This window comes from Spea bombifrons, chromosome 2, assembly GCF_027358695.1.
Source record: "Spea bombifrons isolate aSpeBom1 chromosome 2, aSpeBom1.2.pri, whole genome shotgun sequence".
Classification (NCBI taxonomy): Eukaryota; Metazoa; Chordata; class Amphibia; order Anura; family Pelobatidae; genus Spea; species Spea bombifrons.
In genome coordinates this window covers 1,759,925-1,786,280 of record NC_071088.1, presented here as the reverse complement: position 1 = coordinate 1,786,280, position 26,356 = coordinate 1,759,925, and the positions used below count along the sequence as shown (strand labels likewise).

Below are 26,356 nucleotides of genomic sequence, written 5' to 3'. Positions count from 1 at the left end.
AAAAAGGTTCTTTTAGGTTAATTCATCGCATGTCTTTTCCCGGCGGGTCAATCTTTAAACGATGAAATAGACGTGGACCTTTTTCCTGTCAAATATGCCTCTTTTGAAGATGCTCTGGATTGGGTAATTGCTTATGGGAAGAATGCATTAATGTCTAAAGATGATATCAAATCTGCTTTTTGTTTATTGCCGATTAACCCTGGATGCTTTAATTCTCTAGGTTTTCAATTAAATGGGAAAATTTATTTCGACAAATCTTTGCCTACGGGCCGTTCTTTATCATGCTTTTATTTTGAAATGTTTGCTTCCTTCCTTGAATGGGTTATTAAGTTTAAAACGGGTATTGGTTCTTTAATACATGACTTGGATGACTTTTTATTTATAGGACAAGGGGGTTCATTTACATGTTTAAGCTGCTTTATGAAGCTTATGAAGTATCTAGGGGGTTAATGCTGCTGGGAGAGCATTTGGTGGGACTCGTGGCGGGAGGTTTCCTGGCTGGTGGGGCTGGGAACCTCAGGTCTGGGTTTGGGTGTCCCGGTATGTCCTTCCCTGTGTGGTTCCTGGATAACTTGGTAAGCTTGGGGTGGTTTTCGTTACATTATTGGTTAATGTTAATTATTTATGTTAATTTATGTTATTTATTGGTTTCGGTGTGTTGGTCCTGTTCACGCACCTTCGGTTTTAGGTCTGTGTGGCACTGGCTACCCTTGAAATAAAACGGCTGTGGCCTTTTCTAACCCAGCCTTGGTTGTTGTGCATTTATTGGGGGGTTTGTGTTTCTGGGGAGACCTAGCACGGCAGTCAAAAGAAACTAGCGTGTAATAACGCAATTAAGGATTAAAAATCTACCCTGTGGATCGGAAGGCTTTTTGGTTAATGTGAACGATTAGAAAATAGTATGGAGACCCCCGCCACGCAAGACCTTGCCACAGAATGAAATTGCCAGGGATATTCCCTGGAAGAGATATTGGGAATCTTATTGAGCTTAAAATGTGTTTCCTGAATGCACACAATGTGTAAATTTGTTTTCTTAGCTTCTTAGTAATCTGCGTTTGTGTGGCGTAGTCAAGCCGTTAACATTTAATGATAAAAAATGTAGTGAGGCCATAAGAGAACATCCAGAGAGAAAAAAATGCAATGTAAAATCTGCAAAGAAAAGCGCGACTAGGGTCTCCAAGAAGAAAAGCCAGAGGACCGCCAAGACAACCAAAACCCATAAAATCAAGGTTTTATATAGCACAAAATAAAATTGCATCATTTCCTGAAATTTCAACTGAAAATGACCGCTTGACAAATAATGTACCGTAGCATTGCCAATAAAACTATGAACCTCCAAACAACCAAAACTAAGAAATACACATAAATCAATCCCCAGTTGTGAGTATTAAGAAGGGAGGGTGCATATGCTGATCCCTGGATTTATTAACAAGAAACAAACAGAGAAGGAGAGAAAGGATAAAGGCCTGTTACTAGGTGTAGGAGAGTAACAAGCATCTCCCCAGCAAGAGAAAATCGTCATAGTATCCTCATGAAATATGCTCATAAAGGAAGGGAATGGAAGAAGTGATAATGAATACCGTAGTGTTAGCCATCATGGTGGTCATATTTAGACATTGGCATTGGGGGCGAGAAGGGGGGACTGATAACCACGAAGACCACCAGTATTTAGACATAAATGTAGAAAGTTGCATCCATAAAAGTAATAAAGTCATCTCAAGGACCTTGCGTGTTCTGTACAAGTGGTTTGGATGTTTTGATTGTAGCCCATTCCTGGAGAACACGTTTTGGTGACTTGGTCCCTGGTGATGATGGCGGATGTGGTGAAGTATTCTCTGGTGTGGATCCTGATAAACCCCATTTGGCCAGCAGGTTTTGTCCCTCTTCAGCGGTATAGATGGTTGTAGTAGTCCCATTCCTGGCGATTATAAGGTGTCATGCAGAGTTGGGCTAACGCAGGGGTTTGGCATTGGAAGGGTTAACCTAGCCAAATGTGTTTTACAGCCAACAACTTGCCCTCTTAAGCCACTCTGACTGATGGACACCTTTTACATACCAGAGCCCTGGCATAAATTCATTCAGGTTCAGCCTCAGTGACCATTAATGGTGCCTCCCCTATGATATGGAATTTAGGGTGATGGTCTTCTATGGGGGGGTTGGGTCATCTTGAGGACACAATGAGATCTATCAATCTATCAACAGATGTATGTTCAGAGTATATGTGTGTGTGTGATACTAAGGGCTAGGCCTGGGACATCTCTCTGTGATACTGGAGGGGCAGAACATCTCACCGGGGGATAAAATTGACTGTTTTTCGGAAAATCAGTGAACCTCTCTGAGAAGTTCTCCTGAAACTTTCTATGGATTTGAAACATCACCGTAAATCCTCAAATTCAAGGACATTGAGGTTCCCGCAGACGACCTATATTGGTTTCGTATAGTTAGGTTTTTCTGTCAGATTAAACTATATATTTTCCGTCTCTGTGCTCTAACCGAACTCTACCTTCCGAGAAAGCCGGAATAAACCATGTTACTTAATTGTTTTACTTAAATTGGGTTTTATAAATTTTTGATCGGTTCAGTGCGGTGCTGGGTGTTACCAAAGCGTCCATAAGCTGTAGTCAGCTTAAAACATAACTTGGTGGTGGCAGCGTATTACCAGTCTGGTTTGTGTTTTCTGTGGTGTGTTTAATGGTTAAGTGAGGGACCAGAGGGCTGGTATCGTTAACCCTTGCACACCCACACCCTATGTGTCTGGTTATCCGATAGCTAGCCGTGACATAAGGCGAGTAGGATCTGTAAAGTATCTTGTGTAATCGTAGAGTGCTGGTGAAGGTGCTAAACTTTCTTCGCTGTTGCTGTATGTGCTGAGAGATCCACCATGAAGGACAGATGTTGATAAGATGGAGGGATGTTTTCAGCGCTTCTCGCTTGCTGCATCATTCTGACCTTGATATCATAAAAGTGTATTCCAGCATTACATCCTGGGGCATATCCTTTTTCCCAATATTTGGGCGAGGGAGCGTATGGATCCTGTCAATCCAGACTTCTTCGCTTTCAGGTACATTACATTTATTTATAAAGCGATGGCCGATTCCGCAGCGCTGTTACAGTCAGTAGAATATAGAAACGCATACAATAACGCATACAATAAAACATACAATAACACATACAATAACACATACAATAACACATACAGTAACAAACTGGTGCAAAGGAGAAGAGGGCCCTGCTCTTGCGAGCTTACAATCTAGTCGGTGGTTGATGGGGAAGTGAGCCAGTGCTGGACTTGACTGGTGGTCAGTTTGATAACCAGAAGATGTCTTGGACCAAGGAGTCGGGGGTTACGAGACAAATACTTAGGGGTTCTGCTGATTCTGTCCACACATTACAAAGGGTAAAAAAGTATTTCTTTTAGTAAAGTTTAGTAGGTAGAACACAGCGTTCTGGATAAGTTTCCGTCCATGGTCTTTGTAGGGTTTATTAGGTAGCAGAGACTTCTAGCCCTCAATGGCTACAGGATATTGAAATGTCTGCTGATCTCACAGCTTTGAAACCGGCGCATGCACTTGTGGTCAGCAAGCTCTGAATTTCTGTTTCTTGGGCTTAACTTTGTGGCTTCCTCAGGAGGTCAGGACTAGACATCTACTCACCTGAACACGGAAAAAGACAGCCACATTCACACGGCTGCATGATGGCTCAATCAATGCTGTTCATCGTCCTCTTCACAGGTATGTAAGGTCCACCAGCTGTGTCTACCCACCTACTACACTTCACCGATTATTGTTCTAGAATGGGAACGTCTGAAGAATCTATAATGGAAAGAAAATGATTGGAATCTAGAACATGTGGGAGAGTAAAATATAAGAAACAGAGTACACAGCACTGCAATGGTTAATATTATAGGGCTGCAACTTCCTGTGAACCCCTTTCGATGTGTAAGGATAGTAGGATAGAGACTAGTCTGATATGGATGTGACGGAGGAAAGCAAAATATAAGCACTTTAAAGAGTGATGACCGCTTGAATGAGTTCACAATAAGGTGATGAGGGGACGTTGACTGGTCTGGGGGTGACCTGAATGTGGGCAGTTAGTGGGGGGATTCCGGTGTCGCTGCGGTCAGTTATTCACTATTGTTACCCTCTTTAGGTGCAGCCGCACTCAGCGTCCTGCAGGACCCTCCATCTCTTGACCTGCAGGAGGGTCAGACGGCCCTGATGTTCTGTACCTTAGGAGAGCCGCAGAGCAACTGGGATTCAGTATATTTTTCCTGGAGAGTGAATTCCACCGCAATCCATCCCAGCTCCAGAGTGACCATCACCTCCGGCCCCCGCTCCCTGTCCAGCTCTCTCCGCATCTCCCCGGTCACAGCCAGGGACAGCGGGCTGTATGAGTGTGAAATATGGGGAATGAATAATTACATAGTGGGGGAGCCTTACACTGGGAACGGCACTCGTCTCCTTGTCGCAGGTAAAGTGAAAATCCCGGTAATGTTTTAATATAATTGTCTGATTTATTGCAGAGATGTTGAGGTTTATAATTTCTCAGTCATTTAGTTATTGACATTTTCAGCTGACAGCCTTGTGCGCTTTTCCGGTGTAAAAATTGCGTTTTATTGAGATAAATAGAATTTTAGCAATAAATTAGCCTCCATTATTATGATAAAATATGTCAACCTCCTGTGAACCTCTTTCAAGTGCTCACGATGTGTAAGGATAGTAGGATATCAGAATATCTTTGTCTCCATGAGGATAATTATTAGAACAATTTAGCTGCCACCATTAGCCGGTAACCGCACTGAAATGTGTGTGATGGGCTATTCAGGATTATATTTGAAGCGTTTCTAAGTCAGAAGGCGTATAAGTTTCCAGCTCTGCTCTCAGCAGTGATGAGTATCTGGAGTTACTGGGATGAGGGCAGTGGTGGGATTACATTTTTTAGCAACCACTTCCGAGATTTCGTACTAAAAAATAAAAACCTCACACACACACTCACACTCAGGCAGTCTCTCACACACACAGACTCAGGCAGTCTCTCTCTTACACACACACAGACTCAGGCAGTCTCACTCACACAGAGACTCAGGTAGTCTCACACACGCACACAGACTCGGGCAGTCTCACTCACACGGAGACTCAGGCAGTCTCACACACGCACACAGACTCGGGCAGTCTCTCTCACACGCACACAGACTCAGACAGTCTCTCTCTCTCTCACACACGCACACAGACTCAGGCAGTCTCTCTTTCTCTATCACACATGCACACAGAGACTCAGGCAGTCTCTCTCTCTCACACACGCACACAGAGACTAAGGTAGTCTCTCTCGCACACAAAGACTCCGGCAGTCTCTCTCGCACACAGAGACTCAGGTAGTCTCTCTCGCACACAGAGACTCAGGCAGTCTCTCTCGCACACAGAGACTCAGGTAGTCTCTCTCGCAGACAGAGACTCAGGCAGTCTCTCTCGCACACAGAGACTCAGACAGTCTCTCTCGCACACAGAGACTCAGGCAGTCTCTCTCGCACACAGAGACTCAGGTAGTCTCTCTCGCACACAGAGACTCAGGCAGTCTCTCTCTCGCACACAGAGACTCAGGCAGTCACACGTAAATAAGTAAAATCTACTGTAAAAAATGCACTTTGGACAATTTCAAGCTGTTTAGCGAATATATATATATGAAAAGCAGTTAATCAAAGTGTTCAATAGAAGTCTGGAAAAAGTATGCACTGGTGCTTTTTAGATAATTGATTGTGAATTATTTATGTGACAAATGCTATTAATAAAACAAAGAGCCACTAAACATTTTTATAAATCTACTTCTTGAAAACAAGGTGAAAACCGCAAGAAACACTTTGACTCAAATTGGTATATGCCGTTTTCACCTTTTTTTCCAAGTTTTTTTTTTTTTACAAATCTATGATGCCTCCTTTGAGGTTTTATCAATTGCATTTGTCACATTAAAAAAATCTCAAGCAATCATCTAAAAAGGCATACTTTTAATTACCATTAATTAATCCCATTAATGAACTCTGTCCCCAGTTTCCCATAGGCATCTTTGTCACTAAATAGCTTCCCATAGTCCCATGTTTAGTGACATAGATGCCTATAGGGAGGCCCCGCCTCCTCCAGATAATTAAAGCAATAAATCTACCGGATCCGCCGATGTAAGAAAATATAGGCCAAACACAAACTTCGTAGAATTGGGAACAACACATAAATATGTATGTGCATCAAAAATAGGCAGAGTCACTTAGATGCAAACCAAGGTAAAACATTTAATACGAACAAAAATAAAAGAAGAATATAAAAAGAAGATAACAAAAATAATACGAAACAAGTCTTACAAAACCTTGGAAAGGAATTTAGTTGATGGCATCTGTCCTATGCATTCCTGAGGATGGAGGGAGGGAGTGTTGGGACAAGAAGAGTCTGTGGATGGCAAGTACATCTTCTCTCGACCTCTCTTCCCATGCCTCTCCTCCCATGCCTCTCCAATGCCTAGCTTATATACAATTTGAAAATGATGTCAGTCTATTGGTCTTCACCGAATTGGGTAAACATGTTCACTTAGGTCTTACACGCCCAAACCCTATTTTAGGTGGTCACTGTAAGCCTACTGTAATGCCCTTTTACAGTTACAACTACCATGCATTAACAAGTTACTATCCTATCTATAATAGAAGAAGGCTCCAGGCACGCAGGGGTTCCATCAGACAGATTTATTGTAGGAAACAGACAACAACGTTTCGACCTCACGATGAGGTCTTTATCAAGTTCAACTTGATAAAGACCTCATCGTGAGGTCGAAACGTTGTTGTCTGTTTCCTACAATAAATCTGTCTGATGGAACCCCTGCGTGCCTGGAGCCTTCTTCTATTTTTGATTTACTGGGGAGCTGGCCCTTCCTGGCACAGCTAAGCACCTGAGTTCCTGTGGGGAGTGAGTGCAGATTCCTAATTCTGGTGACTATCCTATCTATAGACTGCATGTTCAGCAAATCCTTCATTCCATATTTAAGGTCAGGGAAACCTTGAAACCTATCATTGAAACATTAATATATCTTAATTATCATTTATTTATGCCCAATGATTACATATCTTTGACTATTGCCTATACCAATAATTACATATGGTCCTTTATCATATTCTTGAGGTTAGAAGAGATGTTAAATGTGTTAGAATCTTTTACAGCCGATGACTTTGGGACGGCACAATGCCGCCCAGGTCCCACGGGGTCTTGCTTCTGGAGTGCCGCGTCGAGATCAATGATTTCCCTCAACCTGCCCTGCTTCCCCGGCAGTGGGGGGCTATCGCGGCTCGGAGGAGGCGTCCCCCATGCTGAGAGCACGCTATGCAGGGAAAGAATCAGGGTCATTTTATAATCGAGCAACTACGGTACATGCCCAAGTCTCTGTGGGGCCACCATGATGTCAGAGGCCAGCGTTGGGGTTTTTGGAGCAATGGTTGTCACCGGATGCCAGGTTGGAACCAATATTTGTTGAGTTCCATCAGACCATGCATACTCTAACCATCAGCACAGAAGCACAAGACATAGCGATAAATACTCAACCGTGTCATAATCCCGTCAGCTTCATACTGCATTTTCTGTACATTCGTGGCATGAATAGGAAGCTTTTCAGGATGCAGCTCTAAGCATGAAGCTATTCGTGATTTGTGTTATTATATGGGCTCTTTGTAGTGAGTGTGAGAGCTCTGGATATGGAGTCTGTGGAGACAGACCCCTAGTGAAGGATTTCCGTGGCTCCCACGTGGTTGGGGGAAAGGATGCGGAGCCCGGTAACCGGCCCTGGAAAGTGAGTATCCAGGAGGGCATTCAAGACGACAAGTATTTTCATGTATGCGGAGGTGTCCTCCTGAATCATTTGTGGGTTCTGAGAGCTGCCCATTGTTTTAAGGATCGCATCAATGAATATTTTTCATGGAGACTCGTGTTTGGCACCAACCAACTCTCAGACATGGGGATACATACTCAGATCCGAACTATAAAAAAGCAGATCCTACATGAGAATTATGACCCTACGACTCTGCGCAATGACATCGCCTTGCTCAGGCTGAATCAGCCAGTCATATTTGACAAATACACTCAGCCGGCCTGCCTTCCTGCTAAACAAGCCATTCTGATATAAATGGATGATTGCCACATCGCCAGCTGGGGTGTCATTGAAAAAGGAACCATTAAACCAATCTTCAGGAAGCTCCTGCTAATTTAATTTCTGTTGAACGCTGCAACCGCCCAACCTGGTATAACGGAGCAGTGGGTGACTACAACCTGTGTGCTGGATATGAGCAGGGAAGCATCGATGGTTGCCAGGGTGACAGTGGAGGGCCTCTGATGTGCAAAAGGACCAATGCCAAGTTTTATACCATGGCCGGCATAACCAGCTGGGGCTCCAGCTGTGGCCAGAAGCAACGTCCTGGAATCTACACCTCCACAGAGTATTACCTCGATTGGATCGCTAAACACTTCTCTGACGCGAAGACACCAACATCCCAAACCATGGAAAATATGGATGTTAAAAAAATGGGCTTCTGGCAAAAAATAGCAGTTTATCTTAAAATGCTCAAGAATTAGAAAGACCTTTTGATTATATGAGAGCAGAAACCGTATAGCCTGTCAGCAATTAATTATATGAATGGATAGTTAAATAAATAGAAACGCATCAAAAAGACGTGTCCTTGAGAAGAATATAGAATTCTGTAGATATACACAATGGGTCTGTTAGATCACCTTATAAAATAATCATGCTGGGGCATAGATGGCGGTGTTTATTTTGTGAAGTAGAAAAGTACCCTGTAAATACTGAGACCTCCATGTGCAGTTTATAGGATTTCCTTGTTGCTTTTGTAGTGTGTGTATTGGTTAGAAGTTGTTGGTGTGTATACAACAAATATGGGTTTTATTTGTATGATGCACTTGGGTATTAAATGCAAATGTTTATATTGAATAGTAAATTAAAAATGTAATTCATATGAAATATATTGCATTATAATTGATCTTTCCCTTTATCTACAATTTTAAATGGTACTCGAAACTGTAATAGAATGATGAATCCACCAAGTGAAACTATTTTGCAAGCAACATCTAAAAGTATTGCTTTTGTGTTTATTTAAACTCTTACTATTAATTTCATGAACTTCACTTAGTGTGATTAAAAACAAATGTCTACGAAAAGACAAAAAAAAAAGAAAAAAAGATGCCTATGGGAAACTGGGGACAGAGTTAATTAACGGGATTTATTAATGGTAATTAAAAGTATGCCTTTGCCCCCAGTTTCCCATAAGGCATCTTTGTCACTAAACATGGGACTATGGGAAGCTATTTAGTGACAAAGATGCCTACAGGAAATTGGGGACAGAGTTTGCCTTTGCCCCCGGTCTCCAATAGCCATCTTTGTCCCAGCCTCCCACTGCCAAGCATGCCCCCAGTTACTTCAACTTACCTGACTGAAGACCCCAATGTGTACTTGGATTCCCGCTGTCAAAGATCGGCGCCGCCCACGAAAGTTATTGAGTCAGCTGGCCAGCGTGACCTTCGTGGGCAGTGACAGCCCCGTTCAGTGAGGAGGGTGGAGCCGCCGGCAGCAGCGGGGTTGTCTGCATCGCACAGACGTCCGCTTCTGCCGATAAAGGAGGATCCAAGTCCCCTGCAGCGCTGCGGGGGATCTGGGTCCTAAACCCAATTATAGGCTGCACAACCACTTTAAGGGGGGAAAGTGCGGCCTATAATAGGGTAAATAGGAAACGATTTGCGCCGGTAAGAGCCGGCTGAATCCCACCACTGGATGAGGGGACGTTGACTGGTCTGGGGGTGACCTGAATGTGGGCAGTTAGTGGGGGGATTCCGGTGTCGCTGCGGTCAGTTATTCACTATTGTTACCCTTTTTAGGTGCAGCCGCACTCAGCGTCCTGCAGGACCCTCCATCTCTTGTCCTGCGGGAGGGTCAGACGGCCCTGATGTCCTGTACCTTAGGAGGGCCGCAGAGCAAGTGGGTAAATTTTGACTGGAAAGTGAATTTCACCGGAATCCATCCCAGCTCCAGAGTGACCATCACCTCCGACCCCCGCTCCCTGTCCAGCTCTCTCCGCATCTCCCCGGTCACAGCCAGGGACAGCGGGCTGTATGAGTGTGAAATATTCACGCTGCCAAATCCCTTACAGTTTCGTACAGGGAACGGAACCCGACTCCTTGTCGCAGGTAAAGTGAAAATCACGGTAATCTTTTAATATAATTGTCTGATTTATTGCAGAGATGTTGAGGTTTATCGTTTCTCAGTCATTTAGTTATTGACATTTTTAGCTGTGAGCCTTTTGCACTTTTCTGGTGTAAAAATTGCATTTCATTGAGATAAAAAGAATTTTAGCAATAAATTAACCTCCATTATTAGGATAAAATATGTCAATGAACTCAGCAAAATGAAGTTAATCGGGGCATCCATTATTATTGCTTTATTTATGAAAAGCCCCTTTATGGTGCAAGAAACAGAGGGCACAATAAATATATGAGAATGTAGTGTGATGGTAGCTGTACAGGTGATAATGTAAAAGGTTAAATATGACGCCTGACTCTTTCTATGTGTAAGTACCGGTTAACTCCATCGTTAGCTGGTGACAGGCCCGGACTGGGACAAAAATAGGCCCGGGCATTTAAGACTGAGCAGACCATTTTTAGGAAATAACATATATATACATATACATATAGATAATACTTGGTCATTCAACATGGGAAGCCTGGAGCCACAATTTAGTGCGACTAATCCTTGAAATAAATATTATAGAGTAAATAACACAATATCTTAACTTTTCCACTAAATGATTTCAGGGCCTTGAATGTTTTGTCCCCTGAAGTCACTACAAATTCAGGAGGGCATTTTATCTCTGGATAAGTAAAAATGAAATAGTTCACCTTTAAGTCCTGCGGCGGGAGCACGAGGCTTCTGTCTTCCTGCCCTGCCGCGGCGAGCGCTGCTTCACTGCTGAGCGCCGGTATATGACTCCATATTCCAGCGCTCAGCACAAAATGCTGGCGCCGAGACGGAGGTAGAGGCCTCGTGGAGGAGACTGAGGGACACCGAACCATTGCTAGGCACCCCTCTGTCTCCTCCGCGTCAAAAAAAAAGAGCGTTTCTTTTCACGTTACAGCCCAATTACAGCTAGACTGGCCTGGCCCACCGGGCCTGGCTGGTGATATGGGTTGCGGTCTCTGTATAGTCGGTGATTAGATATAACGGTTTGACTTCTCGTGTTTAATTCATTTATTTTTAGCGTACCCGGTAATAACCCTGATGATGGATAAAGAGAAGCAGCTCCTGATCTGTGAGGCTCAGAGGTTTTACCCCCCGGAGCTGAACATTTCCTGGAGTTTCTCCAACATGGAAAATCAGACGCAGGACACTCTGGTGGAGAACGCGGACGGCACCTACACCAAGAGGTCCACGGTGGGGATAGCAGATATAATGCGGGAGCGAGAGGTGACCTGCAGCCTGCAGCACATCTCACTGACCGCTCCGCTCAATGACACCCTGTATGTGTCCGGTGAGTGCGGGGAAGAGTTAATAAAAGTGAAACCCGTGAATTAGAGACTTGGTAGGATCATAGAAATGTCTGAGATTTAATAATCCTTGTCGGCTGGATGACAGAGTTGCTCTCAGGTGCAGAGCCTCCTCTCCTTCTGTATCAGTATGGGTCAGCGTGTGTTAATGTTACTGTCATTTTAAATTGCACATTTTCCCTTCAGCTCCTGGTAGATTAGGGAGTCGGGGTGAGATCTGTCTCATTGGACCATTGTCTGCTTCCCATGTTATATAAACCCAAATGTTAAATGATAATGATATTAGAGTGCAAGCTCTGACATCCCGGTGCATTGAGAGTTCTTGTTAAATCCCAGACTCCAGTGGGTTTGAGTTCTGTTTCGTTGAGTTGTAGCGCTCTCTTCGGTTAGTGGTACACGTTGTTGGGGTCGTTGCACATTTTGTTGTATAATCCCGGTCTGATGATCGGGGGAGGGCTGGAGCTTTCGCATCTGGGGGGGGGGGCACAGCACACATGATGTACACACAAACTTACACACTCACACTAAAACATATACACACGTTTACACATACTTCCACTCACATACATGTATACATGCTCCCTAACACACACTCTCCTCATAAACACATACACTCTCATCCTCACATACACCTTCCTGCTGACACTTACACATTCACCTGTATGTTTACACACAAACACACTTACCGCTGTCTCATACATACATACCGCATTGTCCCGATTATAGGCAGCGCGTTTTCCTCCTAATTTATATCTTTGAATTAGGATTACCGTCTATAAATCGGAGTTCAGTTATTCAGGGTGGCGAGTGGTGCGTTTTTTACCTCTCCTGTGCTGTCCTTAATGTCCCGAGTCAACCGGAAATGCGATTGTTTCTCCCGCCTCCCTGACACACGCAAGAATATCCCTGATACACGCTCTCTCTCAATGTAAACATAAAAATGTATAACTGACATAACCTTAACCTGCCTTAACCTGCAGCTGCCGCTCCCTGCCGCGTTCTTCTAACATTAACCTGCAGCTTCTCTGCTCTTCTCCATTCTTCCAACCTTAAACTGCAGCTTTTGCGCTTCCCCATTCTTCCAACATTAAACTGCAGCTGCCTCGTTCTCCCCCATGACTGCTTAGGCCTATAGCCCAAAGAAAATACCCACCTAATTCCCAAAATAAGAGACGGGACACAATTGTTGTGGGCAGGACATAGGCCACAGCTTTATTTACATCCCCCTTTATTGACCAGCAGAACATGAACCAATGAATCACATTAAAACCACATTAACTAAACGACCCGCCAGCTACCGATACGGGGTTAGTGTACCACGTGCACCAAGAGTCCTAGTCCATCGGATGCCATCAGCCGTCTTCAGGACACGCCTCCCCAAGCCCGTAGGGCAAATTCCAGATAACAAACTCATAAGCACTGGCCAGGGGGGGAACAACACCGGCCCTGTGACAATAAAAAACAGAAAACAGGAACAAACAACCCGACCTGACAGAAGGACTAAGGGTGAGCGGCGGGACAAACGCAGATGCTTCAGGAAGGCAGAGAGGGAGATGATCCCCCTTCACCTTCCTTTAACCTCTAGGGCCCACAACAAAGTTGCAAAGCTCAGTCAATGAGGACAGGGGACGCTGACAAGCCATTCAGGCCTAGGCCAGCAGTCATGTCCCCCTTCCTCACTGGTCCAGGGGCCCCTTTCTTCTAATACTAAACAGCAGCTGCTGGGCTCTCCCCTGTTCTTCTAACATTAATCTGCAGCTGCCTTCCTAACATTAAACTGCAGGTGATGCACTCTCCCCCATTCTTCTAATGTTAGACTTAGTGTGATAATTGATTGAAAGCTAATTCAGTGTCGTAGGGAACATGTAGATCTCTGATGACCTCCACCTCTGGCTGTTCTTAATGATAATCCAACATGCCATTCTTGCTTGAAGAAGCCAGTCACTGCACTGCCTGCATATGCATGTGGGGACTATAAGACCAGTGCTGGAGTTGACTGGTGGTGAGTTTGGTAACCAGAAGATGTCTTGGACCAAGGAGCAGGGGGCAAGAGGCAAATACATAGGGGTTCTGCTGATTCCTTCCACACATTGCAAAGGGTAAAAAAGTCAATTTTAAAAAAGCATTCAGCTATCTTGTACATTAAAGTGTTTTTGATGGCTGGAGTGTTTCTTTTAGTAAAAGTTTATTGGGTAGAACCCAACCTTCTCACAGCGTTGGGTAGAACCCAACCTTCTCACACGTGTTCTTTGTAGGGTTTATTAGGTAGGGGAGACTTTAAGCCTTCAATGGCTACAGGATATTGAAATGTCTGCTGATCTCACAGCTTTGAAAACGGCGCATGCACTTGTGGTGAGCAAGCTCTGAATTTCTGTTTCTTGGGCTTAACTTTACCAAGTACTATGACGTACTCTGTGGCTTCCTCAGTAGGTCAGGACTAGACATCTAGTCACCTGAACACGGAAAAAGACAGCCACATTCACACGGCTGCATGATGGCTCAACCAATGCTGTTCATCGTCCTCTTCACAGGTATGTAAGGTCCACCAGCTGTGTCTACCCACCTACTACACTTCAACGATTATTGTTCTAGAATGGGAACGTCTGAAGAATCTATAATGGAAAGAAAATGATTGGAATCGTGAACATGTGAGAGAGGGTAAAATACAAGAAAGAGCACACAGCGCTTCAATGGTTAATATTATAGGGCTGCAACCTCCTGAGTATCTGGAGTTACTGGGATGAGGGGGGACCTGAATGTGGGCAGTTAGTGGGGGGATTCCGGTGTTGCTGCGGTCAGTTATTCACTATTGTTACCCTCTTTAGGTGCAGCCGCACTCAGGGTCCTGCAGGACCCTCCATCTCTTGACCTGCGGGAGGGACAGACGGCCCTGATGTTCTGTACCTTAGGAGGGCCGCAGAGAGACTGGGATTCAGTATATTTTTACTGGAAAGTGAATTCCACCGGAATCCACCCCAGCTCCAGAGTGACCATCACCTCCGGCCCCCGCTCCCTGTCCAGCTCTCTCCGCATCTCCCCGGTCACAGCCAGGGACAGCGGGCTGTATGAGTGTGAAATACGGGCTCTGCAAAATCACATTCAAGAGTCCCGTACAGGGAACGGAACCCGACTCCTTGTCGCAGGTAAAGTGAAAATCCCGGTAATCTTTTAATATAATTGCCTGATTTATTGCAGAGATGTTGAGGTTTATCGTTTCTCAGTCATTTAGTTATTGACATTTTCAGCTGTGAGCCCTGTGTGCTCTTCCGGTGTAAAAATTGCATTTCATTGAAATAAATAGAATTTTAACAATACATTAACCTTCATTATTAGGATAAAACTGATTATCCGTTATTATTGCTTTATTTATGAAATGCCCATTTATGGTGCAACAAACAGAGGGCACAATAAATATATGAGAATGCGGTGATGCAGAACGAAGTGAGAGTCTTGTTCAGAAAAGATAACAATCCAAATATTTTGTGAGTTTAAGAAAAAAGCTGTGAGGGCTGCATGGAGGGTAACGGTGAGATTATACGGTCAAAGCCAAGAGGTGTGATGGTAGCTGTACATGTGATTATGTAAAAGGCTAAAATGACCCCTTCCTCTTTCCCATCTTTTCTTTACATACCTGTGAAAAGGATGATGAACAGCACGGATTGAGCCATCACGCAGCCAATGATAATAGGCAGCACTTTTTCCCACTAATTTATATCTTTGAATTAGGATTACCGGAGTTTAGTTATTCAGGGTGGCGAGTGGTGCGTTTTTACCTCTCCTGTGCTGTCCTTAAGGTCCCGAGTCAACTGGAAATGCGATTGTTTCTCCCGCCTCCCTGACACACGCAAGAATATCCCTGATACACGCTCTCTCTCAATGTCTCACTACCTCCTCCGCTGAAAGCGTCCGTGTCCCTGTCTCATTTTCCGCAGCACGGCTTCTTCTCTTAGCTCTTCTTCTTCTCCATTGACCAGGCCTCCAAAAGCGCTTCTTCAAAGGGGCGGAGCCTCCATGCACACTCTTTCCCCCAATTGGAGGAATGGGGGAGAGGCTGCCCCTGAGGTGCGCACCGCTGCTCTGCCCTTTTGCAGAAGTAATGCAATGCTTCCTCCCCAGGACGGTCTACAGTTATTCACAAAGGGGAGGAGGTTGGACGCCCCTTTGTGAGGACTTTTGGACCTTCCATGGGGGCAATTTCCCCTCTATACCCCAGGCCAGCCTACCTCTGCCGATGCCAATAAACATTGCAACAGCATTAGTGAAACGAGAATGCGATGTAGACCCTAATGGAATCCCAAATAAAGACTAAAAGACAAACAATAAGAACAAAATCCATGAAGCTATTTGATAATAAATGTTAGTGATGTAATTACAGAAGGTACGCGTTTCTTTTTAGACTTTTACATGAATTGTTCTATTCTGTTTATTCTGAATAATAACCCCGTCCGCTGTTCCCGCAGACCCCGGGGCGTCTCTGTACCGGCAGCTGTTTCCGCTGAGAGTTCTGTTGGCTCTGATCCTCATGCTGAGTCCGTGTATCTGCAGTCTGTACATTCACTGCGCCATGTAACGGTAAGTACCCCAGCTGTGATGGTGACATTTGCCCTTTAATGCACCCTCCCTGTCCTCCTGCCCCTAACCTGTTACCCCGTTGTCATCTGGTTTATACCGCGTATCCTTCAGTATTGCCAACAAACATCTGTATCTGTTTTAACAGGAGGACACGATATCCAATCGCTGGGAAACCTTATCGCCAATAAACGATTCCTAGATATCTCCTCTCCCCTGTACCTGACTCTCTTGCTGCCTTTTTGGCACAGCACTTTGACACCAAACCAACAGTCCAGGTTCACTGCCTTGGTCTTACCTTAAAATATTCTCTGTCGTTCATCCAGTCCCTCACCAAATCCTGCCACCTCCACCTGAAAAACTTCTCCCGAATCCGCCCGTTCCTCACACATGAAACGATCAAAATCCCTTGCGATTTCCCACCTGGAATATTGCAACTCCCTACTAACTGCACCCCCTCTGTGGAATTCCCTTTTTTTAAGTTTCGAAAAAACCCCAAACCATTTTACAACATAAAATAAACAGGTTACATCCCGTATTGATTCTTCTCCCTTTGAAATAATTCTTAGGATAAACCACGCGGATGTTCAAGAGAATGTTACTGGAATTCAAATCTCCCCCCAAACAAACTTTAGCGTCATGGTTATCCGAGAAAGTAGAGTTATTCACATAAAGTCACTAAACCAGGGCGTATCCTGGAGTTTGTTTTATCCGCTGTTACAATGTACCATCGAGCGTCTCAATAAATCTTTCCCAATTTTTGGAAACCGTCTTTGTGTCTCTTTCTTTGTTTATGGATGCATCTAGCCAGTCCATTCTAAGTAGGAAGGTCACACGCGGTAAGGGCAATGAGGGCGGTTCGGAATGCATCCACTCGTGTAGAATGGTCTTTCTGGCTACAGCCAGAACTATGTGGGTAAGAGTCATGTGCATGACGGCGCTTGTTGGTAAGAGCCCGTGAATCACTGCTCCAGAATGAATCTGGAAATTGTTTCTATGTAGGGTGTGAAGAAAGGCTTGGACGCTGTTCCAGAATGAGCATATTGGGGGGGCATGACCAGAAATTGTGAAAGGTCCGATCCACATTTGGGGCATGAGTCCAGTGCCAGTATTCCCATTAGGAATTGGTGGTGAGGAGATAAATCTGCCTGGTGAGCCATTTTCATTTGTATCTCAATGTGTGTGCTAGCCCGAAGTAACCTACAGGTGGACAAGGTGGTTTTGATCAGGGCAGACCTGTCAATGTCAGGGAAGTGTTTGGATCATGGCTCCAGACCCTTAGGGATGAAAGTTCTACTAGTGGCGTCCTGCAGTAACCCATAAACACATTTTGTTGTCATTTGCCCCGAGGATGTCCTCCAGCGAAGTTGTCTATCAAGGGGATTGCTCCAGCCTGCCTGGTCAAAGGCCGTCAATTGAGAATTGGCAAAGCTTTGTATTTATAGGTAGACCAACCATGAGATATGGACCATTGTACGTTTTTTCCTACGTGCTGAAAAAGGCATAAGATTTGAATTATGAGTCTATAAAGGGAACTCGGTTTTGAATCCCTTGTGTCGCCCGGATCAGTCTCTGCCCCTTCTTGAAAGACAGGGTTTTTCCATTATGGCTCAAACAGAGAGACTTTCCATTGGAGTCCTAACCTGAGTCTCACTAATTTCCGTGCCCTTACGTTTGTATAGAGAGGTGAGTTGTGTGTAATCGGGGATGGAGGTTGTGTTCGGGGGGTGTGTAGGAGGGCCTGAAGTGCTATGTCTGGGCTGGACTGTTGCTCCAGATAAGTGTCCGTCTGTAGCTATGATGTAGCTATTCTTCTGAGTTTAGAGCGCCATGTAGAGCTCCGAAAAGCAGCAGTTAGCGCGTTGTCATCTCTCTTCGTAATGAAGTTAGGAACAATATTGACTGGGGGCAAATGTTTTTGTTCAGTTGTGGCATCAAGTAATATATATCTGCCCTGTGGGTCTAGGGTTGTGGAATGTATCTGGTAAGTCAGAGACTTATGTATTATAATGGCTTCCCCTCTGGATTTTTTTTTGTATGAGGCCGAGATAAAATCCCCGAAGCAAAGAATACTACGCGTTGAATTTTCCGTGTCTTTCCAGTGTGTTTTCTGGCTAAGTACCTGTTTGCGCTTTATTGGGGGATTAAGACCATTGACATTCCATTAACAAAAATTTAGGACATTTGCATACCTGGGAACTTCTCGGCTCCGGCTACCTGGAGCCTTCCCTTGCGGGACGCGGCCAGGACTGCACACTGACGTCGGTGGGCGGTCCCGCTGACGGCAGCAGGAAACACCCCCATTTCAATGAAAAAATGGGCGGGGAGTGGGGCGTGTCAAGACCCCGCTCGCGCGACCCAGAGGAGACCTGGAAAGTTCCCAGGTATGGACATTTGACTTTATGATAGTGTCTTGAGCCTTATTTAGGCCTAAGTTATCCAATGGCTTGTTTCATATGGCAATGCATTGTATGGTGTGTAGCTATATAAGAGCCCCCCCGTGTCCCAGCTATCAGGGGGTACCAATGATTGGGACAATAGCTATGACCAATGTTCCATCTAATTTTTCTTAGTTGGCGTGCGCAGAAAATTTCACAGAGCAAAAATTTTGTGCGCACAATATCCGCGCCGCATAAAGTTTCCAAAAATATATTATTTTTTTCTTTTTCGGGGAAAAACTGTTGTGCGCACAATTTTTGGACGTGTGCGCTCTCTTATAAAGCTATGTGCGCGCGCACAAGCGCACAGCTTAGAGGGAACACTGGCTATGACTTCTTTGATCTTTGATAATATGCATCATCGATATGAGCAAGTTCTCTAGAATTCACTACCGGTGGGTAGAGCAGAGACCTCATAAGACGGACTTGCTGTCTCCATTATTTGCCGCGCTGTAACCTGCACTGAGTAGTCCTGGAAAATCAGGATTTTTGGTGCATCAAACGTTTTCCTTCACCAGCCATGATTTAGCGTTCAGGTCTTTCTTGTTTTGTCCCATTCTATGTGCTCTCCTTCTGACCAGGGGCCTGTCCAATCTTCCCTTGGTTCAAGAGCTAGTAGTACAGGATAGCCAGTCCTAATCTAGTAAATCAAAACTGTCACAAGATGGCGCCTGGACCTTAGGTACAGACCATCAACACTGGAATACGCGCAGGAAGACACAAAACATCCACACCAGCGGACTTTTTATGAGAGTTTTAACAAACATAGAAACATAGAAAGTGATGGCAGATAAGAACCAGTCGGCCCATCCGGTCTGCCCAACCTCTGAGTCCTTTCCTTTAGTACCGGCCCTTATCCTATATCTAGCTTGGCCTTATGCCTATCCCATGCTTGCTTAAACAGAAAACAGGAACAAACAACCCGACCTGACAGAAGAACTAAGGGTGAGTGGCGGATCAAACGCAGATGCTTCAGGAAGGCAAAGAGGGAGATGATCCCCCTTCACCTTCCTTTAACCCCCTAGGGCCCACAACAAAGTTGCAAAGCTCAGCCAATGAGGACAGGGGACGCTGACAAGCCATTCAGGCCTAGGCCAGCAGTCATGTCCCCCTTCCTCACTGGTCCAGGGGGCCCCTTTCTTCTAATACTAAGCAGCAGCTGCTGGGCTCTCCCCTGTTCTTCTAACATTAATCTGCAGCTGCCTTCCTAACATTAAACTGCAGGTGATGCACTCTCCCCCATTCTTCTAATGTTAGACTTAGTGTGATAATTGATTGAAAGCTAATTCAGTGTCGTAGGGAACCTGTAGATCTCTGATGACCTCCACCTCTGGCTGTTCTTAATGATAATCCAACATGCCATTCTTGCTTGTGATTGGCTGTCACTGGCAAGAAAGGGCCCTCTTCCACATCAATGGGTGGGCAGCCTGCATATGCATGTGGGGACTATTAGACCTTCTGGAATTCTTGCGTCAGCCAGTGCTGGATTTGACTGGTGGTGAGTTTGGTAACCAGAAGATGTCTTGGACCAAAGTGTCGGGGGTTACAAGACACATACATAGGGGTTCTGCTGATTCCTTCCACACATTGCAAAGGGTAAAAAAGTCAATAAAAAAAAAAGCATTCAGCTATCATGTGCATTAAAGTGTTTTCGATGGCTGGAGTGTTTCTTTTAGTAAAGTTTATTGGGTAGAACCCAACCTTCTCACAGCGTTCTGGATAAGTTTCCGTCCATGGTCTTTGTAGGGTTTATTAGGTAGGGGAGACTTTTAGTCCTCAATGGCTACAGGATATTGAAATGTCTGCTGATCTCACAGCTTTGAAAACGGCGCATGCACTTGTGGTCAGCAAGCTCTGAATTTCTGTTTCTTGGACTCAACTTTACCAAGTACCAAGACGCCATGACGCACTCTGTGGCTTCCTCAGGAGGTCAGGACTAGACATCTAGTCACCTGAACACGGAAAAAGACAGCCACATTCACACGGCTGCATGATGGCTCAATCAATGCTGTTCATCGTCCTCTTCACAGGTATGTAAGGTCCACCAGCTGCGTCTACTCACCTTCTACACTTCATCGATGATTGTTCTAGAATTTAGAAGAATTTATTGTTATTATTATCATCTTTTATTTATATAGCGCCAACAGTTTACGCAGCGCTTAATACAATCCATATATTCAAGGGGGAGTTCACAGACTAAGACAAACCGATACATTAGGTGGAGAGACTCGGCTCGCAAGCTTAGAATCTTGAGGCAATGGGGTGACAAACATAAGGCACAGAGAAAGGGTGAGAGGTAGTGTGGGGGTATCAGTGACAGGGTGAGAGGTAGTGTGGGGGGTATCAGTGACGGGTGAGAGGTAGCGTGGGGGCTATCAGTGACGGGTGAGAGGTAGTGTGGGGGGTATCAGTGACGGGTGAGAGGTAGTGTGGGGGGTATCAGTGACGGGTGAGAGGTAGTGTGGGGGGGTATCAGTGACGGGTAAGAGGTAGTGTGGGGGGTATCAGTGGTGGGTGAGAGGTAGTGTGGGGGGTATCAGTGACGGGTGAGAGGTAGTGTGGGGGGTATCAGTGACGGGTGAGAGGTAGTGTGGGGGGTATCAGTGATGGGGTGAGAGGTAGTGTGGGGGGGTATCAGTGATGGGGTGAGAGGTAGTGTGGGGGTATCAGCGATGGGTGAGAGGTAGTGTGGGGGTATCAGTGATGGGTGAGAGGTAGTGTAGGGGGTATCAGTGACGGGTGAGAGGTAATGTAGGGGGTATCAGTGATGGGGTGAGAGGTAGTTTGGGGGGTATCAGTGACGGGTGAGAGGTAGTGTGGTGGTTGTATCAGTGACAAGGAGGTTCTAGCAGCTAAGATGTTGTGGCTTCTCTGAAGAAGTGGGTTTTTAGATGTTTCTTTAATGTTGGGAGGAGGGTGAAAGCTGAAGGTTCCTTGGGAGTAGACATGGGGGCAGCTCTAGTGAAATCTTGTAGACAGGAAAAGGAAGAGGTGATAAGTGAGGAGGAGAGCCTTTGTTAGGGCACAGTTAAAGACTGGAGGGAGTTTATGGTTGGAGATGATAGGAATAATAGGAATGGTTAGGTTGCGCATGTTGGTTGAGTTTGGTGGTTGAGAGTGATAGGAATAGGGAAGAAAATGTGGGGGACAGAAGTAGCAGAGCAAACACAGGCAGGTTTCACATATAAAGGTTTAGCGTAGAGGTGCTGGGATAGCTGTGATGGCAGAGAGATGGGGAGAGATGGGATCTGGAATGGTTTAATGGGGAGTAGTGGGTAACAAAGGGATCGACAGTTTGGTGCCCTACTGGTATTTTAAATAGATCAGGTAATTAACTGCATATATTAGGACAACACTGGGGCGGGTGGGAGAGGGGCAAGGAGGGCGGGCAAAAATTCAGTTGTTGTGGGGAAGATGAAGGTGGGTATTGCAGGTTGTGAGGGCTGTAATAGAGAGGGTTAAATACGGTTAAAGTGGACGGGGGCAGTAAGAGGGCAGATATAGGAGATAAGGGGTTAGTGGAGCAGAAAGATAGAAAGTAAAATATAACACACTTAAGTAGTGACCGGCATCACATAAATTTTACCAAATAAAAACAATCAGTGAAAAAAATTCTGCAACTCCCAGTATCGGCATTCCTAGGCCGCCACGCACAGATAGACAGAAAAAGGCACAGAAACAGGAAAATGATAAAAACAATACAGAAAACAATAACAGATAATTATGGAGATCTCTTGGTCCGGTCTGTATTCCGTTTAGCAAATAATGGAGGTTTGCTGAGGCTTCAGTTGTTGTGGGGAAATCTATAATGGAAAGAAAATGATTGGAATCTAGAACATGTGGGAGAGAGTAAAATATAAGAAAGAGCACACAGCGCTTCAATGGTTAATATTATAGGGCTGCAACCTCCTGTGAACCCCTTTCGATGTGTAAGGATAGTAGGATAGAGACGAGTCGGATATGGATGTGACGGAGGAAAGCAAAATATAAGCACTTTAACCCCTTAAGGACAATAGGGGTTATTACTCGTAGTATATTGCGGGACAATGGCTCTTTTAACGTTTTTCAGTGTTGCTGTTTAGCTGTGATTTTCTTCTTTCTCATTTCGTGCTCCCACACATATTATATATTGTTTTTTTTCAGGACAAACAGGGCTTTCTTTAGATACCATTAATTTTATCCTATGATCTAATTTACTATAAAAAATGATAAAATATTGGTATTTTTTGTTAAAAAATTATGTTTTCTCAATTTTTAAACAAAACACTTTTACTCATCTGCAAAAACGAATGAAAAAATCTGCTAAATAGATTCTACTATTTGTCCTGAGTTTAGAAATACCCAATGTTTTTGTTTTTTTGCTTTTTTCTGCACGTTATGGGGCAATAAATACAGGTAGCGTTTTGCTATTTCAAAACCATTTTTTCCAAATCTGGTAATTCTTCCCCCCATGTGCCATTTTTGGTATCTTTCAAGCTGGCCAATGCAATTTACCCCATCAAGTCATATATTTTTAAAAACTAGACACCCCAAGGTATTGGAAATGCTGGTATTTTAACTCTTTCCATGCACTGATTTTACCACCAGCCATTGTGAAACTTTATGGTAGTAACTTTTTTTTGTATTTTTTTCACACATGTTGTATTTCAGGTATAAATTTATCGCTCCTGGTATATGTCCGTGTCAAACAACACCCCAATATGTGTTCAGTAACATCTCCTGAGTGCAGTGATACCCCCCATGCATGGGTTTGTTGGGTCATTTGAGAGGTAAAAGGCCGCGTTTGTGAGGTGTGTATTTTTTTTGCCATTTAGACATCTGGTCCTACTGCCCCCATGTCCCATATTTGGGACATCTTTGAACCCAGTGTGACGATACAGATACCTGGAGCAGCCTATCTCCCAGGATGTATCGTCCAGAAAGGAGCGTTGCTGAGACCGGGGTCAAGTCGGTGACTGTATCTCCCCCAGGATGCTGGTCTCAGTAGGGGAAACTTCTGGAGCGAGGCTGAAGGGTCAGTAGACGCTAGCAGGTTTGACCTGAGCTGGGGTTGGCATCGAGTCCTTTAGCCACTGGATAGGAAGGCATGTATTGATCCCTCTGCCTCCAAGTACAGCCCTTACAGAGGCTGCCAAGTGTTAAGCTCAATGCTGACAGATCCGAAGACTCTGCCACAACCCTCCCAAGAAAGGGACGCACACCAAACTCTTGGGGAAGACTCTGTTTATTGCAAGGCATACCAGGTTATATAGGAAAACAAGGGGTGGGTAAAACACTAGAAACAAAGTACTTTGTATATAAAAGGAAAGTTAACATAAAGAGATTAACTCAGGCATTTCATTAATACAATACAATAGTTCACACCACAACAAAGGATCAATACCATCACCTCAAGATAATGGTATTGCAGACAGGAAGCAGCACCAATAAACATAACGGGATTATACAGGGCAGGAACTTTTAAACACATGAAATACATCCTGGGATACAATAGTTCACACCACAACAAAGGGTTAATAACATCAGCTCCAGATAATGGCAGTACAGACAGGAAGCAGCACCAATAAACATAAAGGGATTATACAATGAAGGAACATTAGTTTGAAAATACAAAATACACATTAATCCTTGTATGCCCACAAGTCTCAGACGGCTACCATCACACCCGGCCAATTCAATTTACCCCTCAAATCATCCATTTCATACAACTAGACACCCTATGGGCATTTATAATGCCAATATTTTAACTCTTTCCATGCTGGAATTTTTGTGAACATAAAGAATTGTAGGACTTGCTTATTAAAAACTTTTGGTGACAGTGGGGATTTTTACGTTACCATATTTTTTTTTATTTTTTTTTTACATTTTTGAACAATAATTTTTTTTTTTTTTTTACTAATCACTCTGATTAGTGAGCTGGGCTCCATTGACCTTGCATGGTTGGATGCAGTACCTGCCCGAGAGTTCTCAAGAGGGGCTGGAGAGACCCTCTGTGAACTCATTTTCTATTGTTAATGACGGCAACGTCATTTACAGGATGGCACTTGTGGTTTCTCTTCGGAGCAATCACAAGGCTATCGGGGTAGGGGGGTTGTGTTGATGATCGGTGCGGCAGCGGTGGCCATTTTACTTCCGGGGAGGGCTTTCAATTGTGAGGCTTCCGTGGATGCTGCAAAGCCACCGATCGAAAATGCCGTAATCGCGCCGAACCAGCTATTTAACGGTAGCCCGTACACGTACGGGCTTTGTCGTTAAGGGGTTAAAGAGTGATGACTGCTTGAATGAGTTCACAATAAGGTGTGATTTTGACGTGCAGGACTGGTGAGGATCTTTCTGCCGGGCAATTAATCATTTTTAGGCCAGAAAGCGTATAAGTTTCCAGGTCTGCTCTCCGCAGTGATGAGTATCTGGAGTTACTGGGATGAGGGGTCGTTGACTGGTCTGGGGGGGACCTGAATGTGGGCAGTTAGTGGGGGATTCCGGTGTTGCTGCAGTCAGTTATTCACTATTGTTACCCTCTTTAGGTGCAGCCGCACTCAGGGTCCTGCAGGACCCTCCATCTCTTATCCTGCGGGAGGGTCAGACGTCCCTGATGTTCTGTACCTTAGGAGGGCCGCAGAGAAACTGGTATTCAGTATATTTTGACTGGAAAGTGAATTCCACCGGAATCCATCCCAGCTCCAGAGTGACCATCACCTCCGGCCCCCGCTCCCTGTCCAGCTCTCTCCGCATCTCCCCGGTCACAGCCAGGGACAGCGGGCTGTATGAGTGTGAAATATTCACGCTGCCAAATCCCTTACAGTTTCGTACAGGGAACGGAACCCGTCTCCTTGTTACAGGTAAAGTAAAAATCATGGTAATCTTTTAATATATTTGTCTGATTTATTGCAGAGATGTTGAGTTTCTCAGTCATTTCATTCTTATTTCTACTTTTATGGACATTTAGTTATTGACATTTTTAGCTGTGAGCCTTGTGCGCTTTTCCGGTGTAAAAATTGCATTTTATTGAGATAAAAAGAATTTTAGCAATAAATTAACATTCATTATTAGGATAAATGTCAATGAACTCAGCAAAATGAAGTTAATCGTTATCCATTATTATAGCTTTATTTATGAAATGCCCATTTATGGTGCAAGAAACAGAGGGCACAATAAATATATGAGAATGCGGTGATGCAGAACGAAGTGAGAGTCTTGTTCAGAAAAGCTGACAATCCAAACATTTTGTGGGTTTAAGAAAAAATCCCCCAATTGGAGGAATGGGGGAGAGGCTGTCCCCGAGGTGCGCACCGCTGCTCTGCCCTTTTGCAGAAGTAATGCAATGCTTCCTCCCCAGGACGGTCTACAGTTATTCACAAAGGGGAGGAGGTTGGATGCCCCTTTGTGAGGACTTTTGGACCTTCCATGGGGGCAATTTCCCCTCTATACCCCAGGCCAGCCTACCTCTGCCGATGCCAATAAACATTGCAACACTGTAAAATATTCTAATACATTTTCTAACCTCAATTAAGAAATGGACCATATGTAATTATTGGTATAGGCAATAGTCAAAGTTATGTAATTATTGGGCATAAATAAATGATAATTAAGATATAATAATAGGTTTCAAGGTTTCCTTGACCTTAAATATAGAATGAAGGATTTGCTGAACATGCAGTCTATAGATAGGATAGTAGCTTGCTAATGCATGGTATAGTTGTAACTCTAAAAGGGCATTACAATATACGTACAGCGACCACCTAAAATAGGGTTTGGGCGTGTAAGACCTAAGTGAACATG

General features: G+C 44.5%; 1 protein-coding gene across 1 annotated transcript in view; it reads left to right on the top strand.

Moving 5' to 3' along the window:
• Positions 1–3,574: 3,574 nt before the first annotated feature.
• LOC128473015 (signal-regulatory protein gamma-like) overlaps positions 3,575–26,356 on the top strand; it is a 65,305-nt gene continuing 42,523 nt past the window's right edge. The window contains exons 1-4 of the mRNA XM_053455040.1: positions 3,575–3,731; positions 4,150–4,470; positions 11,285–11,554; positions 14,396–14,713. Coding sequence (XP_053311015.1) covers positions 3,692–3,731; positions 4,150–4,470; positions 11,285–11,554; positions 14,396–14,713 — 949 coding nt within the window. The 5' untranslated portion in view covers positions 3,575–3,691. The remainder of the gene's footprint in view (positions 3,732–4,149; positions 4,471–11,284; positions 11,555–14,395; positions 14,714–26,356) is intronic.